The sequence below is a fragment of the Solanum pennellii genome, chromosome 7 (assembly GCF_001406875.1).
Source record: "Solanum pennellii chromosome 7, SPENNV200".
Lineage (NCBI taxonomy): Eukaryota > Viridiplantae > Streptophyta > Magnoliopsida > Solanales > Solanaceae > Solanum > Solanum pennellii.
Window position 1 is genome coordinate 102,134 of NC_028643.1, and position 19,160 is coordinate 121,293.

Sequence of the window (19,160 nt, forward strand, 5' to 3'; positions counted from 1 at the left end):
GTAGGCCCATAATGGCCCATTGATAGCTCTCATCCATTATATTATATATATATATATATGTAAAACATCACAAATTTCACTAGTTTAGGCGTAAACTACTTTCTTCACGTGAGTTTTCGATATTATGAATCCTACCTGAGCTTGGACTTTGGATATATGAGGTTAAAATTAAATGTAATGTGTTCATGATACACTGTATCCAAGTGAATTCATATGTATCTCTTTCCCGCTCGCTTTTCTCCCCCTCTCTCGAGACTCTCTTCCTATGTATTCATATTTTAAAAAAAATGTAACTAGTATCTCAAATACATGTATCTAGAGTGATTTACGTGCATTTAAAATACGTAAGCTATCTCGTTCGTTTGCCTCACTTCTTTTTTGCTCACCTTCCTCCTTCTCTCGTTTTGCAATCTGATATGATATTCTTAATATTTGAGATAATATAATTATTGAAAACTATAGAAAAACATTAATAAATATGATAGAAATGTTCATGTAATTACGTAGTTTTTCGTATATATCCTTTTATACTCTCTCCTTTTTCTCAAGAAAAATGAAAAAAAAACCCGGGTCGGGTCGTGAAGGTCCATGTCCAACAGGATCCGACCCATTTCTTGCCCTACCAAATTAATCAGACCAATTCTCTTTCTCTTTCACTTTTTTCTCTCCTGCTGCTGCAATAGTTAGGCCAAAATTGTGATACTGATCACTGTTTCAGTTTCAAGAATCTCAACGTTCTGAGCTCATTACACAATTTAGCGCATACCCACATAAGTTTTTTCACTTTGGTAAACATGGCTGATGTTTCTGAAGCTGAAGGAGATAGAGAAGTACCAATTTGCCCTTCAATTCCTTCTGGTGAACAAACGGTTTGGGCTGATGCTTCATCTGTTCTTCAGCTCGCCTGCAATGGTCTCTTTCTCCTTTAATCACTTTATTTCCTTTATATCAATGTATTGTGTTTTCAAGTTTTGAGTTTTTAATGTGATGCTATAGGGAAATGGGGTGTGTGTGTATGTGGGGGGGGGGGGGTTAAAGTAGAGCTAGATGTTGTTTTAGCTATTATCATGTTACTGAAGTACCAAGTAGTGGTGGAGTCAGGAATTCAAATAAGGGATTGAAAAAAGAAACAATTTTTATGCCATAGGAATTCAATTATTTATACATATGGAAAAAAAATCATATTTTTATCCTATTTCCATAATAGAATTTCAACGAACGAGGTTAATGAGGTTCAGTTGGACCCCCTTGCACCCTTTGCGTCCGCCTCTCGTACCATGTATGGTATCATGGGTGTTAGTTTATTGCTGCAATCTGATATATACTTTGTTGAAACATGTTTATTTGCGGAGAAAAGAATTGGGATCATTAAACTGAGGTAGTGCAATTCGTTTATTCAATTAGATTGGGAGATGTATACCAGAAGTAGAAGGAGCTTTGTTGAATACAAAGACTGCTTTCGAAGAAGAGACTTTTATCTATAAAACTGCCAGTAATATTCTTATAGAGAGGACATTTCCTTCTTTTTTTTTTCTTCGAAAATGATGGTGTTACCTCCCACCAGCTGGGTAATTATGCATTTATACCCCTCAAGACTTAGGCAAATGGGAAGAATATACTTAAATCCCAATCTTTTTACCTCTGTTGGGATCTGACCATTAAGGCCACAACATTGGGTGCCTTTTATGGGGAAGAATTTTGCATTATTGTGTTGGATGCGGCATTTGGGTTAGAAGGAAAAGAAAGAATCTTGATGAAGTTATGAATTTAACTAGTGAGCTTGATGTGGTCTTGAGATTTTTTTATTCATTATGTGGTCAAATATCCTGCCACATCTGTGTAATTCAAGGAAGAAACTTGCCTTATGTGGGTTTTATTTCAAATTATTTGGTCCCAGATCTTCGAGATGGAGAGCTGATACATGCGGAAAATTTTAATCTTTTTGCTGCCATGTCAGCATTAGAGGTAATGTTACGTTTCCAGTTTTGTGTTTTTTTTCTTCAGTTCTATGATTATCTTGTGGATGACGCCAATCATCCTTTTTCCTTGATACTTGTATGAAGCGGTATAGACTTCCCGGATCTTATCTGCTAGACCCTGCTTGATATGTTGTTACTTTTGTCATACATTGATGAACTGTTCTTTTCCTTCATGATGAGACTCTCTATCTTTGTATTGCACTTACATATTTCGTAATTTGAACTAGATAATGGACCCAAAGATGGATTCAGGCATGGTACGCACATACTATTCAGTAGATGAAGCTATTGAGTATGGTGCTGCTCCTATTCCTTTGAGTTTTGACAAAACAGTTGATGTGCAACGTGTCATTGATATCATGGATCATCTTCTTGCTTGCGAGGTATTCCTGGCTTCTTACACAAAGCGGTTATAGTCGAGCAAGAAGTTTTTCTTTGGCTGATATATATTGGGAATGCAGGCAACATGGCATAAAGGTTGTTCACTGGCTCAAACTGTTTTTTCTTGCTTATACCTTTTGAGGCCTGATAGAACGTCATCGCACGCGCTACTACATTCATATTGCAGAGTCATGCGTGCAACCTGCAATGCGGTTGTCTGCACAGTCTCAGATACACGCACAAATGAAGTAAGCACCACCTCAACTCTCATTAGTGTTTATCATTTTGTGTCTTCATGGAACTCTGACAAGTTGATCTTCTATGGGAAAGGTGAAAAATGTGATCTATTTGTTATTTTAGTTAACTGATGAATATCATAGTTTAGCCTGATGTAAGGGAGGTAGATGAGTCCTGTACTGCTTCAGTACCATCTTGGTACCTTATTAAACTTGACCTTTATTTATTAAAAAAAAACATGATCTTATCTAACAAAAAACTGATGTATATATAATTTTTCTGGAAACAGTTTACAAATCTTGGCAGCCCTTTTCTAAATGCAAACTTATGTTGGTGCGTTCTCCATGTCTGCACCTAGGAGTGGGGACTGAAACATTTGTCTTTCACTTTCTTCCTAAAATAGTGATGAAGAAAGTAAAAGAAGCATTTTTTTAGATCTTTTAATACTGATTGTTATTTGAAGATCATGGTGGCAAACCTTGTATGCTCTATGCTGTGGGTGGTGACCTGATCCTACAACTGAAAACACATGTGATTTGTTTAATGTGTCCACCTCATATGTTGGAATAGTTTCACACTACTTAAGTTGATCTTCAGTTGGGTAACACTTGGAACCACGATATTTCCTATTCGTATGTTGTACTGTGACCCATCTCATAAAAAACTCTAGGGTATCATTTACAAACAGTACATGTGAGAGTCTTGGACTGTCCTTCCCCTCACACTAGTCGTGAAGCCCTTAAAGTATCTTTTTGTAGCGCTCTCTGCATCATGTTACTTGGAGCCTCCATTACCAGGAGGAATAACATTGGAAATAGCATGTTCCCCTGCATCTAGAGCTAGCAAAGAAAACATTAAGGCTCCTGGTAACGGGTAACCTCACTGTCAATATGCGGAATATAATCAATTTCCTCCATCTCTCTCTGCAACTCGTGTTCATGCTCGCTAAGTTAAAGAAGTCCGAATCCACACGATCGTATGTCTTCTAATATCCAGCTTCTCCTTGTATAGCTCCTTCACCACAAGTGATAGTTAAAAATTATCTTCCTTCCAGGAATGCCTTCGAAGAAAATGACTTTGTGTCATGCATTGACTTCTTTATTCTATTGGCAAGTATCTTAGCGATGATCCCTTTTTTTGGGATAAAGTTAACATTTTATAGACTACAATATACCAATGGTGTATTTCAGTATCTTAGCAATGATCTTATCGACAATGTTGTTACAGATTCGATGTAAGATGGTTAAGACCTGGAGCTATGCGTAATGCACGTTACTGCTTTCCCTTCTTTAGGCCGCACATCGCGGCAGGCATGGAGGCGCTTCATGCGTTCTGTTATACAGGCTCTATGCTGAAGAGGCTGGCGCTAATCGCTATATAATAAAATGTAATTGGCGAAATGATATTAATTGACAAGAGAATATTATATTTTAACGATTACAAAAAGGAAATTAGAAATTTAGTGCAAGAAAATTAGCAACTGAACCATTAATAAAATTTCCATGTTAGGATTAAAAATGGTTTTTGAACTTGAGAAGTTTTTTCATTTCTTTAGTCCATATACTTTTTTCTTGTATTACGTCATCTTTAGTTGTCCCTTCACTTGTGCCTTCCACTGATATTGGTGCTTTGGTCATGCATAAAACCAAGGCCCCAAAAACCTCACAATTTTCTACAGTTTTTGCTTTTGAAAAGACTGCTTATAGATGCTTCTCATTAGATTAATAGGTTTGCAGTCCTTGATTTTACTGTTCGATCAACAACTTACTGCTTATCAAAAATAAATTTTACTGTTCTATCATTTGTCTGTATTATTGTTATAAAGTCACTTCCCTAACTTTCGTCCTTCATCATTTCCCGACACTCAAGAAAGTATAAGTTTTTTTTTGAAACTGGTAACATGAAAAAAGTAAAGTGAATTTTCAGGTCATGCAAAACTCTCCACTGTTTCCAGCACTTCCTTTCCAAGATATCCCCATCTAGCCATTTCGTCAACTTCCTGTATCTGATTAAATTCTATCCCTTCTAGTGTTGGCCTCACTACCCTTATTCTTTGTACAATTGAGTGTAGAATCCCATTTCCCTTATGCACTGTTCCGTCCATCTCTATTGATTGTACGATGTTCCTTTTTGTGGTAGCTTGCCTATGAAAGAACTTTGTATTCTTGTCCCCATTTTCAACCAAGTACCAAATGTTTTTGGAGATGCAATCAAACAACAAAAGGGCTTTCTCCTTCCCCACAACTCACGTCAAGAATCCCATCTTTCCTCATCTTAATCTGACTGCTATAAACATTATTTCTCTGTGTGGGGACAGTGGATGCTTAGAGTAGAATATAAAAAATGTAGCATTACTCGACATGATTGCAGATCAACAAAGGGATATTAAGAAATTGACCTCTTTCATAACATTGCATAAAAGAAAGGAGACAGCGCGTTCCTATCACTTTGAATAATGCTACATTTTTTGAGATTGGGGACTGTTTCAACCCATGTACTGATTTATGCGATGTTATGAAGTAGGTCAATTTCTTAATATCTCTTTGTTGATCTGCAATTATGATGAAGTTGCTTGTCTTATGTTTTAGGATATTGGGTCCTCCTCCTAATAAGAATATTCTTTTCTACTAAAAGCACTCAGTTATGTTCTTTAAGTAAGTGCCCAGATTTTGTGTTTGTTGTCGATTATCATTGTTTCTTGTTATCTTTCTGTCAGGAGGAAGATCTCTTCACTATGACACATGGACTTCCTCTAAAGGTAGATGGAGATGACAAATGTTTGACAATGCTACATGCAGTCGAAGAAACAATTGCTCGTCAATTACGGGCTTGTAAAGCTACGTTGTCTAAGAAGAGAGTTACAGAAGGTAGTCATTGTGCATGGTGAGAGCAACCTTAGATATGAAAGAATTTAGACATGAAAAAGCTATGTTTGCTGCTACTGATAGATACTGAGTAGTGCACAACAGTTTGTCCTTTGTGCTTTCCCACTTCGTTTATGCTAAAGGAAGTTTTATTACTTTTTGCCTTTTACCTTAAAAATGGAAGAAATATTGCATCTGTACTCTCTACCCTTCCCAGACCCCACTTTGTGCGACTACACTGGGTATGCTGTTGTTGTTGGCATGGCAGACAGACTTTAACTTTAAATCTTACAGCTGACTTCAGGAAAATAGAAATTGTTCCAATAATTTCACCACTGTTTTTACTTTTTGAAGTCTGAGTTGTTACTTTGTATTTAACATCATAATCCCCAAGGAAGTTTTATATTACTTTTTGCCTTATCTACAAAATGGAAGAAATATTGCATCTGTACACTCTACCCTTCCTAAACCCCACTTTGTGGGACTTCACTGGGTATGCTGTTGTTGTTGGCTTGGCAGACAAACTTTAATTTTAATCTTACAGCTGACTTCAGGAAGTTGAAATTGTTCCAAAAATTTCACCACTACTTTTTGAATTTGTTACTATGTATTAAACATCATAATGCCTAAAATCATTTGAGAGAGAAGAGCTCTACCATGTCTCCTCTTGGTATCCTAATCCTATAATCACCAGAAAAAAAATTGCAAACTGAAGGCATTATGCTATTATTGATCATAGATATTTTCCTTGCTATAAAGTACAGAGTGTTGAAGTTTGTCTTTTTGAGTGAGGCTGTATCGCCCTTTTTGCAAGGTCAGCATCTATCCTCTTTCTTGTTTTGTTTTTTCCCCATTTTGGAACTGGTCTTGCAGTAATGGGAAAGTATGTGCTGTCACTTGTGCAACTTTTATTTTTAATTTATTACAACGAGGTAATGCTACCTGATTTTTAAAAAAATTATTACAATGAGGTAGCCTTCAAACTGTCTTCCAGGTATATTATTTGTGCAAAACATCATGGTCCTAATAACTGATAAAGCTGAGCTTTCCCAGCTCTTCAAGTTTAACATAGTGAAATATTTCCCCATAAATACAACAAGGGTAGACTTTGAGCCTTTAAAACGGTTCTAATGCTGACATTAGCTATGGACATGCGGTGCATCTTTTGGGTAAGAATGCATAATACTGCTATTCTAATCAAGATCTTTTCAATACCATGAAAGCTTTGGTTCATGAGGATTTCTGATGATATAATTTTTGCCAGAATCTAATTTTTGCATCTTCTTGATGCTTTAATTAATACCACTTAACCTTATCAATTTTTTTTTGGTTGCCAGAATCATAACTGTTGAGAACTATTCTGGGTCTTTTATTTGTTTAGATTTTTATCATTGTATTAGTCTAAGTCCAGTCCTCTAATATCTGACACTCTTTATTTCTCATGAACAAGCCCTTTTCTATTAAGGAAAAAAACACTTCATATTTTCTGAAAATTGTAAGTTTTAAAGCATGATGTGGTCAGAGTGTCTCATTCTCATTGAGAAAACTGCAGGAGCTTAGTGAAACTTCAAATATGCTTATCCCATCGACCGCCATACGTTCTTATGTGTTGCTTATATTTTGTGCAGATATAGAACCATTACAAAATAACCCTGATATGGAGGAAGGATTCTGCAAATCTTTGTTATGCCGATTACGTTTTCGTAAGGTCTTACTCTGTTGTCATTTCAATATAATTCTGTTATATAGGTCTTGCCGCCGCTTTTCTTAACTAAAATCTATGTTTCATCTCACTCTATTAAGCTAGAGATTGGTAATCATCTTGAGGATGTAGTGATGTTTTACTTGTTGACCAGGTTTCATGGCTCTCTCTCTGTCTTTTCTTCTGCATTCTCTCTCCCTCCAATTGATTTTGGCCTCTACCTTTGTATGCCATCATCAAAGCTGATGATGGGATTTCTGATTTTGGCTTGCAATTCAGTAACCTTTGTCAAAAGAAGATAAATTAGGAAGTAACTGAAGCCCATTTATCAAAAGGGAAACAAGTAACCCAAGCCCAAAATTTTTCGAGCTTCCTTGGGTCCATATGAACCATATAAATGATTATTAGAATGTTAACTGTTTAGTATCAATTATTTTATCCCATGTTTGGTAATAGGTATTGAAAAAAATTCATTTTTCAGTTGTATTTAGTTTATTACTTGAGATGAGACCTGGATGACAGAAGGAGCTTGTTACCTTTTGAGTCAAGGGTTGGTCGGTAATATTTACCAAGAAATCAATAATAATGGACAGCTTTATCCATTTAAAAGTGACCTAACCTTTAGGCAAGGAATAGCTAGGGTCCTCTGGGCTGGGGATTAGGTGGATCTAGCCCTATGGCTAAAGTTGCATATAGTTCTGTAAACATTTATTGCTAGATCTTGGAAAGATATTCCAACTACTTTATAAAAAATAATTAAAGGTATAACTGGACCAAGCTATAAATACTTGATAATGAAAGTAGGAGGAGAGCTATGAGAAAAGGAGAGGTTCCATAATTCAACTATTTTTGAAGCATGTTACCCTAGCTAGGTGAACCAGGCATAATTTATTGAGAAAGATTACTCTTTTTCTGAAGTAACAATTAGTATTAAAAGCATCAAGAAGATGCATAAAAGCACTGTGCATGTGCTGATTACAAAGGAGAGATTGTTAGCCCTATTACGGAAGTCCTATGCTAGGGATTGGGAGCTAACAAAAACCAAATGAGACTCAGGGGAGCTAATAGGGGATAGACTGCTCCAACTACTTAAAACAATTAACCTTGAGCTTTTAGGGAGTGCAAGGGAGTTTCTAAACCATCATAACATCTTATGTTCCCTTCTATCCAAATTGTCCAGAATATACATCCAGGAACCGTTCTCCAGACCTTCATGATGGATTTACCAACTTTCCATAGACTCCAGCTCTGTAGGCATCCTCAATGCTTTTTGGCAACACCCAATTAAGTTCAAAAATAGAGAAAAACATGTTTCTACTGCACCAATGGAGGAATAGGTGCCTGTTTGTTTCCATGTTCTGATAGCACATATAACGTTTGTTGACAATGTGAAAAGATCTTCTGCACAATCTCTTGGAATCCATGCAAATTAAGTGAAAGGTTGAGCACAATTGAAGAAGATCTATGTAGGCGCTATCAATTGCAATAGTTGAGAATATATTTTTTCTTATTAGTGTGTTTCCTTGGTCTAAGCTTTCTCTAGTATTTTAGCCATGTCAGAGATTTTTATACAAGTGCAAATCATATAGAACTTCTTATACTTTTTATCTTTATTTTTATTTTGTATAGTGTTAATTTGAGATGCAATTAAATGGAGAAACATGGTCAATGAGGGTTCACATGACAAACCATAACTTGTTTGAGGTTGAGGCGTAACAGTTGTTGTATTTTATACTATGGGATTCCTGAATACTGCCTTAGCACCATCTTGGTGCTGCTACGTCACTTCATTTTAAATATACAATCTACTTACCTTTAAAAAAAGTTGTTCTCACACGATAGTGACTATCCCTGCAATCAAATGCAGATAATTATCTAATCTAAATTTTACTGGTCAGGGATTTTGGAATATAAACACTTGTCCATGCTCTAACCACTTTGGCCGTTAAGAGTTAAGCCAGTAACTCACTGTTGCTAATGCCTTGGGCAGACTGCAGAGATGAAAGAAATGGAGTTAATTAGTTGTTTTTTTAGCAATGAGAGAATTACTTTTATGTTGTTTCGTAGACCAGCTCCCTTTATGAAATATGTATGAAAGTTTGAATAGAATTATATTTAACCTGCTCTAACTTGTAAAATCCGTGGAGTTCTTGCTAGTTCATCCCACAGTTGGTTATTGAACAAAAGAATAAGGCGTAGTAATTCTACATCTTTGCACCTTTCTATTTATTTTGTAAATAGATGATGTATGTCACCCGGCCTAACTGAGAAATGTCACTGCTGTTCCTCTTAATACTTATACTATTCTCTCTTTGGTGTCCAGCACTTTTATCATGTTGTCACAAATATGAAGAGACCACAAGGCAGAGGTTTGGAATTGGCAAAGAAACATATTGCTTGTTGCTTTGAAGAGTTAGAATCCATGATTAAGTCAGCAGAATTCTTGAAGTCTATCAATGCACCAGGAACTTTGGAAGATGGAATGAATAATGAAACAACTGCTTCAGGTTGTCAACCTGTTGGGTTTGATTCTACCTTAAATAGTAGATTATCGGCTCCAACTCCACCTCGTGCTATCGAGACAATTAGCTGGAAGAAGGTAAGACATGAAAAAGCACATAAGCACCTTGCTTTGATCCAAGTAGTACAGCAAATCATGTTTGTAATCTTCTACCAGGCAGCTGAATATTTCCAAAAGCTTCTTCATGAACTAGACATCATATGTTCCTACAGTTTAGATCCAGTCTTTGAAGGTGTTTTACGATTTGTGGTCGAGTTTCAGAAGTTCCAACCAGAATTGGTTGCTAGAGCTCATCTCCAGGTAATTTCTAGCACATATGAATTCTGCATGCGTCCATTCATGAACATTCTGCACATAAATTTTGCCTGTTCCAATTTTGTTAATTAAACATGGGTTCGTCCCTGAAATGGAAAGCTGATGTAGGCAGCTCTTAGAACATCCCACATTAAGTTGCTGTCTTTACTCTTGTAGTCCAAAGAACAATTTGTGCAGGCAGAGAAATACTAACTATTTATGTAATCCTGTATCATCGTCGGTGTATAGATCCAAAGAATGGATCGTAAAGTTAATAAAAAGGCCTAGTGATTAGGCCATGAAGTGAACTGTACAGGATTGAAGGTTTTTATTTTTCTGCTCCCCAATGTCAATGATTTTGCTAACATATGCAGGTGATAACTCACATTTTCATGTTAATGCATCTTGGTATTTGTGGTGATGATGTGATTGGAAATTTATCCAAGAACAAGGATCTCTGTTAAGCTATTATGCTCATCTTTTTTCTACAAGTTTTGGGGAACTCTGATGTTTAAATTTAGTTAATGTTTTTGCATAATATTTAGTTATTATTGGGCCATCTTGTGACTGAATAAGCCTTGTAGTTATGGTGCAAAAGGTTGGCATTTGCTTTTCAAGTTATAAAGAATCAACAAAGATATTTTCTATCTGAATTCACATGAAGAAAAATATGTCACCAGAAGATTACTCAGTTATCAGCCGTCTAGAGGGCTGGTTGTAGGGTTGAGAGTTTATAACTTATGGTTCATACTGGTTATAATGTGCCGTCTAATCTTCTATTGTATGTAGCAGAATTTGTGATCCAAGTTCATTTTTTTAACTTGTTGAACTTCAAGATATATTTTATCTTTTCACAATGACATTCTCATGTGAAAGACTAATCAACAGCATTTGCTGGTTCAAGATGGGAAGCTTTATGGGCGTGACTCTGTCTTTGCTGTGATTTGTAAAGCTTCTTTGTTACCTGAGGTGGCGAAGAACCATGATATTCAGAAGAACGAAACTGTTGTACAGCTTGGGCAAGTAAGCATGAGTTTATTAAAGGGAGACTTTCTATGTCCAGAGTTTCTGATAAAAATCTATCTTCAATTTTTTCTGTGCCTATTGGTACTCGTAAAATGTCGAACTGATCTGTTTTGGGTTTTTTTGTCGCCTAATTGGCAAGGTTTCTGCTTTGATCAAATTCCATTTGCCTAATCTATTTAATGAGATCTGTCACCATTAAAAACATGCTTTTATCTAAAACAGTTGTTAATCACTTTGCTTCGAGTTCTTTGTACCAACATTTCATGGCAAAGGCGTAAACTTGGAAAGATTTTGCAAGATTGGCGCATCATACACGTACAGGTTTGAACAGTATACACTTTCGAAATATTGTTTCTTATCCCATTTGTACTTCTATTCTTGTGTATGTCTCTTTCTTTTTTAACCGTGATCGTTACTTTCATAAATTTTGTGGCCTGTGTCTTAGATTTCTCCATGTTCGGATGCTAAAGCAGAATTAGAATTTGAACTCTTCGCTCGTTCAAGTTGGCAGATAAAAAAACTGTATTATGAGTAAACCGCAGTCCTTGAAATGTTTTCTTACTTAGATATAAGCATGATGATTGGTGCGAAATGCAAGTGGAATATGAACAATATCTGTCTTTATGATGGTCTACATAGGTGTGTTTTTCCTAAGGTTGTATTGAGATCCTATGCGTTGGACATGTTAAGTTAAAATAAGTTAACTGCTGATATATGCAGGATGCATCTGTTAAGGTGTTAGTGGGAATCAAATTTATTAACAATATTCTTTTGCTGTTAAAGAGTTGATATACAACTTAGAAATTGCTCAAATGTGTAAGTTTTGCCCTTATGTGAGAGTAGTACTCATTTTAGTGACCTGGTATTTGTCCTTATTGGAAAAAAGAAAGTAAACTAGTATTTGTATCAAATCTTTGTCGCTAGCTTAATGATCTTTAGATGATTTCTTAGAGATTTGTATTTAAAAAGGGCAACTCAATCACTAAGTGCCTGCTATGCCCAAGATCTAGGGAAGGGTAAGACCACATTGAGTTAATTGTAGGCAGAAACTTACCTTGCACTTCAGTAAGAGGCTGTCTCCGTGGCATGGACCTGTGACCTCCTGGTCTCATGGAGAGAAGCCTTTCTGTTTTGCTAACACTCCCCTTCTTGTTTGGTGATTTCTTTACCTTCAGAAAATGTAGAGAGCCTTAAATTGTCTTAAAAGATGAATTATGGAGTTATGGAATCAAAAGGACCCAAAGGGAGTGAATGGACATTATGTTGGGTTAGAACAGTACAAAGGTATTCTTTAAGTGGGATTCAAAGTTGGTAATGGAAGGAAAATATCCTTTTGGAATGATAACTAAGTTGGGGTAATTCACTGAAATACCTATTTCCAGAACTACACACCCTATGCCAACAACAAGAAGCATCTGTGGTTGACATGTGGACACGACAAGGATAGTATCACAGCTTTAGGATACACTTAAATGATTGGGAGAGTGATTAGGTAGCAGAGTTCTTCCAAATTCTATCCCACTGTTGTTTCTCACTAGAGGAGGACAGCTTGATCTGGTAATTTGACAACAAAGGGAAGTTCTCTGTAAATTCTGCTTGCAGAGATTTCAGTTCGTACAACAATCAGGTGTGCTCTTGGCGATGGAAGATGATCTAAGGTAACATGCTTCACCTGGCTGTTGACTAAAGAAAAAGTTCTGACACATGAAAAGTTGATCAGGAGAGGTGTACAACTATGCTCCAGATGCTACCTTTGTAATGAACAGGGAGAGACAATTCTTCATCTTTTCTTGCTTTGTAAGTGGACAGATCAGCTATAGAAAATTTTCATCAACTTGAGGAAGATAAAATGATTAATGCGAGGAAGAATCAAAGAAGTGTTTAACTGCTGGATAGTGATGGCAATGCAGCTAGAAGAGAGGGGAGATAAAATATTGTCCCAACTTGTGTTTGGTGGTCTGTCTGGACAGAAAGGAAGGGATCAGAGATATTTTGAGGGCAAGTAATGCAGCATCAGAAGTTTAAAATGAACTGTATAGGCCTCTCTATTGTTTTTGGTATAAACAGAATCTGTTGGGACAAACTGAAGATATTTTTGATGTTCTTGACAGTTTGCCAAGTATTTTAACATATAGGAGCCCATATTGTAAGTGACCTACTTTTGAGGGGGGCTGTACAGTTTCTGTTGTAGTATACCTGTTGATATTAATATAATTGTTACCTTTATAAAAAAAAAAATCGTTTTGGATCTAGCCGACAAGATTTCCCCAAAAGGCCTAGTACCCATTAAGAGTATCCAACATCTTATTAGTGGCTTCTTTTGTCTTTCTACTTTCCATGTGGAACATTGTTCACACACACCCAGCAATTACCTATTTGATCCAAGTTCCACGTGACCCATTACCATTTTATTTTATTTTTGAAAATGGTACGTGACCCATCACCATTCATGAGCTGATTCGGAGATTACTGTTGTATCACCCACACCATCCAGTAATTACGTCATCAGAGCTTATTGGGTATTTTTTTTGTGAATGCGTCTTCAGTGTTATGGGTAAAAGATAGAAAACTAGCCCGTAGAGCAAAGATGCTTAGTTGGGCCCCACCCGAGACTCCCCAATCTCCATGCTCGTCTCTCCAAACCATTGGCTCTGGTACCAATTTGTTGGGCAAAACAAGCAACAAGAATGCACGACTAAGGTGACGAAGGTAACAGCAGAAGAAATACAAGTGTAAAATTCCCTAATCTATTTGAACAAATAGGAGACCTCAAGCACGAGCAAAAAAAGGAGCGGGCAGCAACTATAATCACCCACCACTAAGTATGACAATGCAAATTTAAATCAAATCCAAGAGGCATCAAATTAACGTGGAAACCCTCTTCAATATGAAGAGTAAAAATTTACCGGACAAAAGCTCCTTTAAATCAATAAGATAGTTAACAAATGTTCTCCAAAATGGCCACAGAACAAGTGCCAAACACAGCAATGATCGTACAAGTTTGCACCAAAAAAAGTGAGAAATCACCAAAAACTCCGTCACTGTTCTTGGTTGAAACTTGGAGCTATAGGACTGCAAATTGTGATCTGTCAGTTCCTAATCATAGATCAAGATGCCAGGAACACTCTGTTCAAATTTCAGCTCGATCTGATAGAAACAAAGCAGAAATGCCAAAAGAAGTCGACTAATTTTTGCAGAAAATCTGCACTTCACCTCTCCTCTTTACAAAGTGGTTGCTGTATTTTGTCCTCTTATTGCCTGCAAGCTCGTCTCTCTCTCTCTCTCTCTCTCTCTTTCTTTCTCTCTCTCTCTCTCTCTCTCTCTCTCTCTTTATATATTGACATATTAAGTTCTCTGACTGAGCATTTTCTAGTGTGCAACGGAATCAGATTTCTGGTTAGAGCAAACCCCTCCTGTTTAGGTTCATAACATTGGTTTCTGTCAAGGCGTGTGTAAAACTGGGAAGCTGAGTATTGCACTATTGCCACACTTGTTGAAAGTAGAGGCTTCTGTTTCTGTTGCTGCAACTGGGTCATCTGTATTACTTTCTTTTACTGTTTGGATTTCGATAAAATCTTCTAGGGTTTGAGTAATGTCAAACTTGTCAAACTATAGGCTTCTGTTTCTGCTGATGTGGCTGAGTCATCTATATTATTTCTTTTGTTAATCACCTTCCTGTGAACTGAATTCTGCATTTGTTTCTTTGATTTCTCCTTAGCTGGAACTGGCTTTTAGGAAAGAGTGTGGAGATATCTCAGCCACTTCAAGTAACGAGGTGAATATCCTCTGCAACTACAGAATACTATTCGAGGGTTTGTAATAATAGCTTTTAAAATGAAATATGGCTCTTGAGGACCTGTAAAGCAGCTCTTGCTGCTGGGGTTTCCACCTTGTGCTATTTCTTCTAAGTGGAGAATACTGATCTTTCTTGATCTCTCGTCTTCTCAGTGGAACATTTCTCTTATGGAAACTATTATTCATTTTTTGTCGCAGAATATTTGCATGAAGATATGCAGACAGATTCTCATATGGGTGGAAGAGCAAACATACTGGATTGCTTCCCGTTTCCTGATGTTGGGCTTTGAATTAGACCTGTATTCTACTGGTGAATATTGTATGGTCTATTGGTACATGTATATTATCCTGATCAAGCTTGCGGAGAGAACACATATGAGGGCAATGACAAGCAATGAAATCAGTAAGAATGCTGCTTGTTCCAACCATCTTTTTTTCCCTAGTTGGTGCAATTCTGTCGAATAATTCTGGATCTATATCCTTGTTAACCTTATATGTGGAATTTCTAGTTTTCTGCTGAAAGTTCTGTTGTACAAGGGTTAGATCTTTTGGATAATAGGTTTCTCTTTTTCTGTACTAAGGTCGTACAAATTGATTCACTGGTTGAAGCTTTACGATACTTGTCATTAGTGGCTGGCTTATAAAGATCTGAACTAATTTTAGATATATCACTGTTTCCCTGTTGAAGTTTCTTGATCTTGAATTGTTTGTATAGGACTTTTTGCTGGATGGTTGAATAGAGCTAGAATGTTATGTCATTAGATCACCTGCCATTAGCTAGAATGCCAAAAAATAAAATAAACCAGAGGGAAGAAAAGAAGGAAAAGAAAAGGTCATTGACATCTCATATTTCATGATGTATGTAATGGTTTGACTCAGATTGTATTCAACCAAAAAGTTGTGAAGGCATGAGTTGAATCATTAAAATGTTTTCACATCTGATATCTAGACGATGTAGAGGTCTCAAGATATTGAAATTAACAATTGTGGCTTTATCATATGTAAGTTATTGAGTGTTGACTGCACATATAGTTGTGGCTTAGTGGCCATATATATATATTATAGAATTCTGACTAGGTTCTCAGTGCTGAGTACAAATTACTTCATGATTGGGGTGTAGATGGTTAAGAATACAAACATTTATATGATCTCTAAGTTACTGATTCTCGTATAAGGATTATCAATTAGTTTCCAAAGGAATTTACTAATTCCCATAATAAATCGCTAAAATTGTTGACCGAGGTAAATCTTGATCAGTTGATGGCTACCGCTTGTAGACAACTTCGGACTTGGTACTACCCAACCCATCTAAATGCCCATATATAAAGTCCCTTGGAGAAGGAGCTAAATTAGTTGAGTCTTAGTTTAGACAATTGATGAGCCGAGGCAATTGCTAGCAAGAGACACTGAATGTCCAGGTATTAAGTTGGAGAGCTGGAATGAGAAAAGTAGAGGTAGAAAGCATGAGGAATGATGTTACCGACCAGCGACATGCTGTTGACATTTTTTTTTGTGGACTTCATCCCCAGTTCCCACTCTTCGGTTTCTTTTTATGTTTCCTTCCTAAGTGATGCTTTTGTTTAAATTATTGCTCTGAGAACATTTTGCTGTCGCATCTGCTTGCCAATTCTTTTAGTAGAGTTGCAACTCATCCACGGATATACAACAATAATAACAATGTATACATTGTGATCCCACAAGTGAGATTTGGGGAGGGTAGAGTGGACACAGACCTTACCCCTACTTTATATATAGAACAAATATTGAATTGAATTTAATTATTATGGTTTTTCCACTTTAGAGACATGTATCTGAATATTTGACTTGCATCAGGTAAAAAGAAAGGGAAGAAGAAAAGAGATTTGGTGAAAGATGGAGGAAAAGATAATCAACTCCCACCTGCAATTTTGTTTCTTCAGTGCCATGTATATCTCGCTGAAGGTCTTACCATGGTAATTGGCTTTTTCCAATTTTGTTTATTATGCTTTCAATGTTCACAGCCTGCAAAATTGTTTCTCCCGTTTTGGTTTTACCGTCTCTTTCATTTCTGCACACTGCATTAAGATTTTTAGTTGAACTTACAATTGATTCTATTGCTTGAGAACTTATTGGTTATTGCTTCCTCCAGATGCTTGCAGCTTTGAGGAATGAACGGAAAATCTATCTCAGCACAGGACCTTTCAATAGTGAGCATGAGGTGTGCCTTCTGATATTTGTCACGACTTTTTTTTTTTGGACCAGCACTCGATTTGTGCGTGTCATCCTTGTGAATGGGCCTGGCCATGCTAACCCTCTCTGTATTGCTCAGTGTTGTGAAAAGCGCAGAAAAGCACGCTTAAAGCGCGCTTCAAAGCGAGGCGACCCTTGTGCGCTTTTTTATCTTGAGGCGAGGCGATCTGAAAAAAGCTCTCGCTTCAGATGAAGAAGCGAGAAGCGACCCTAAGGCAAAAGCGCAATAAAGCGCGCTTTTTATAAAAAGAAGCGACAATTAGTTTTTTTTTTAAAAAATTAGTTTTTTTTTTAAAAAATCTGAAATATAACCTTCTCTCTCCTCACGACTCTTTCCCTTCTTTCTCTCCTCGCGGCTCTTCTTTCACAATACTTCTTTCCCTTCTTTCTCTCCTGACGATCTCGACTGAGGCTGCCTCTCTCTTCAACCTCGACTGAGACTGCAGGTAACTTTTTGTTCATCTCTTTTTTAGCTAATGTTTATTAGTTCATCTCTATGAGTTTCTTTTCTCCTGAAATATACAATCTTCGCTAGTGCTTCATCTCTTCATCTCTCTGAGTTTCGACTTCTCTAGTTTTTTCTTCTTCTCCTCTTCTTTTCTTCATCTCTGCTGCCTGCTCTGTTTCTAATTTTGACTGCTGCCTCCTCTATTTTTTTTTTCAATTCTTTTGCTTTTTTTCTTTTTTTTTTAATTTTGTGATCAGTCTAGCAGCCTTGTTGAAGAATAGGAGTTTGATCTTTGTGATTTAATTATATTTTTGATTTTTTTTTATATGTTATGACTTATGAGTATTTTTGCCTATGTAATTTCTTTCAATCTAAGACTATATTACCTCTATTTAGTTATTTAATATTTTTTTATTTTTATACTAAATGTCGCCTTTTTAAAAAAAAGCGCGCGCTTCGCTTCACGCTTCTCGCTTCTGTGAAGCAAGCCCTCGTCGCTTTTTTCCGCTTCTCGCTTTCCAAAACACTGGTATTGCTCAAACTTTATTGGATGTCCCCAAAGAGAGCACAAGCAGCTAACTAATTGTCATCCATTATTGCTGAGCTTACATATGCTCTCATTGATATGCTTGTCTAGTAGTGACAGGATATACATTTCCATTCTTGACCAATGTTGCAATTTTTCTCAGAGGTTTGTCCAGCACTTTGAGTTGCTTCTGAAAGCTTGCCTGCCTGATCAGGTCTCATATTATTCTTTCGAGGAGACAACTGCTCATGCTTGTCTATCTGTGAGTTATCCTTGAAAAATATTTCCTTTCTGGTCTTCCTTTTTCTTTTTATTGTATATATTACTTGCCTTTTCTTTTTTCCTTTCGAGGGCTAATTCTGGGGGAGGGGGTTGCAAAACTTGGTCTTCATCCAGAACGTAACATGAAACTCCGTTTATGCAGAGCTTGTCTATGTATAACTGCTTCAAAGAAACTCAGAGAATAGCAAAGGAGCTAAGGAGCAGTTTTTCTAATGATTCGGATAAAATGGCAGAGCTTCGTCGTATAGAACAGGTAGCTGAACATAACAGTGTTGCGCTAAGTCTTATTTCCCGGCTAGGTGCTGTTGACGCGTCACTGAAGGTTCAATTCGAGTTCAGCCACCATCCTTTCTTTGCCAGTGTTGTGGTAAAGAGATCTTGAAGATGGACTTCTCTTTATCTCCAAATTTTGCCATCATTTCACTATTGTGAAGAGATCTTGAAAGAGAATATCTTCTCTTGATCTGCAGTTTTGAAGTATTTTTTTAGGTCTCATTGGATGATGTAGTTGATTTTTTCTTTGATATTTACATTTTTTTTCTTTTCATTTATTTATTTATCATTTCCTATGATGTAATATTGTAACTTGGAGAATGAATATCAAATATTTCATGTAAAATATACCCATCTAGTGTGGTACATATGAGGCTTTGCTACATCATACATTGTGTTTTGAGAATAAAACAATACTTCATATTGAAATTCCAAAAAATTTAAGCGGAGAAGGGTAGAAGATTCAACTCATTATCCATCGAGTTGTGAATTGTGTGCTATCGACCTTCAGAGATTTTTCGATTATCGAAAAAGAGTCTCAATAGTTTCTATCATGCATAGTGGTAGCTTCATGTATATGTTTTTTGGAGTTAGAATCGATCA

The 19,160-nt window shown here is 36.6% G+C and overlaps 1 protein-coding gene across 1 annotated transcript; it reads left to right on the forward strand.

Annotated features, from left to right (window-relative positions):
• The first annotated feature begins 643 nt into the window (after positions 1–643).
• LOC107026111 (N-alpha-acetyltransferase 35, NatC auxiliary subunit) lies at positions 644–18,947 on the forward strand. The gene is made up of 16 exons (XM_015226969.2): positions 644–912; positions 1,898–1,965; positions 2,207–2,362; positions 2,441–2,608; positions 5,314–5,464; positions 7,090–7,169; positions 9,487–9,762; positions 9,841–9,984; positions 10,867–11,001; positions 11,227–11,325; positions 14,723–14,779; positions 14,998–15,202; positions 16,633–16,751; positions 16,928–16,996; positions 18,166–18,264; positions 18,427–18,947. The coding sequence occupies exons 1-16, from the start codon at positions 795–797 to the stop codon at positions 18,664–18,666; spliced, it is 2,184 nt and encodes a 727-aa protein (XP_015082455.1). The 5' UTR covers positions 644–794; the 3' UTR covers positions 18,667–18,947.
• The last annotated feature ends 213 nt before the right edge of the window (positions 18,948–19,160 follow it).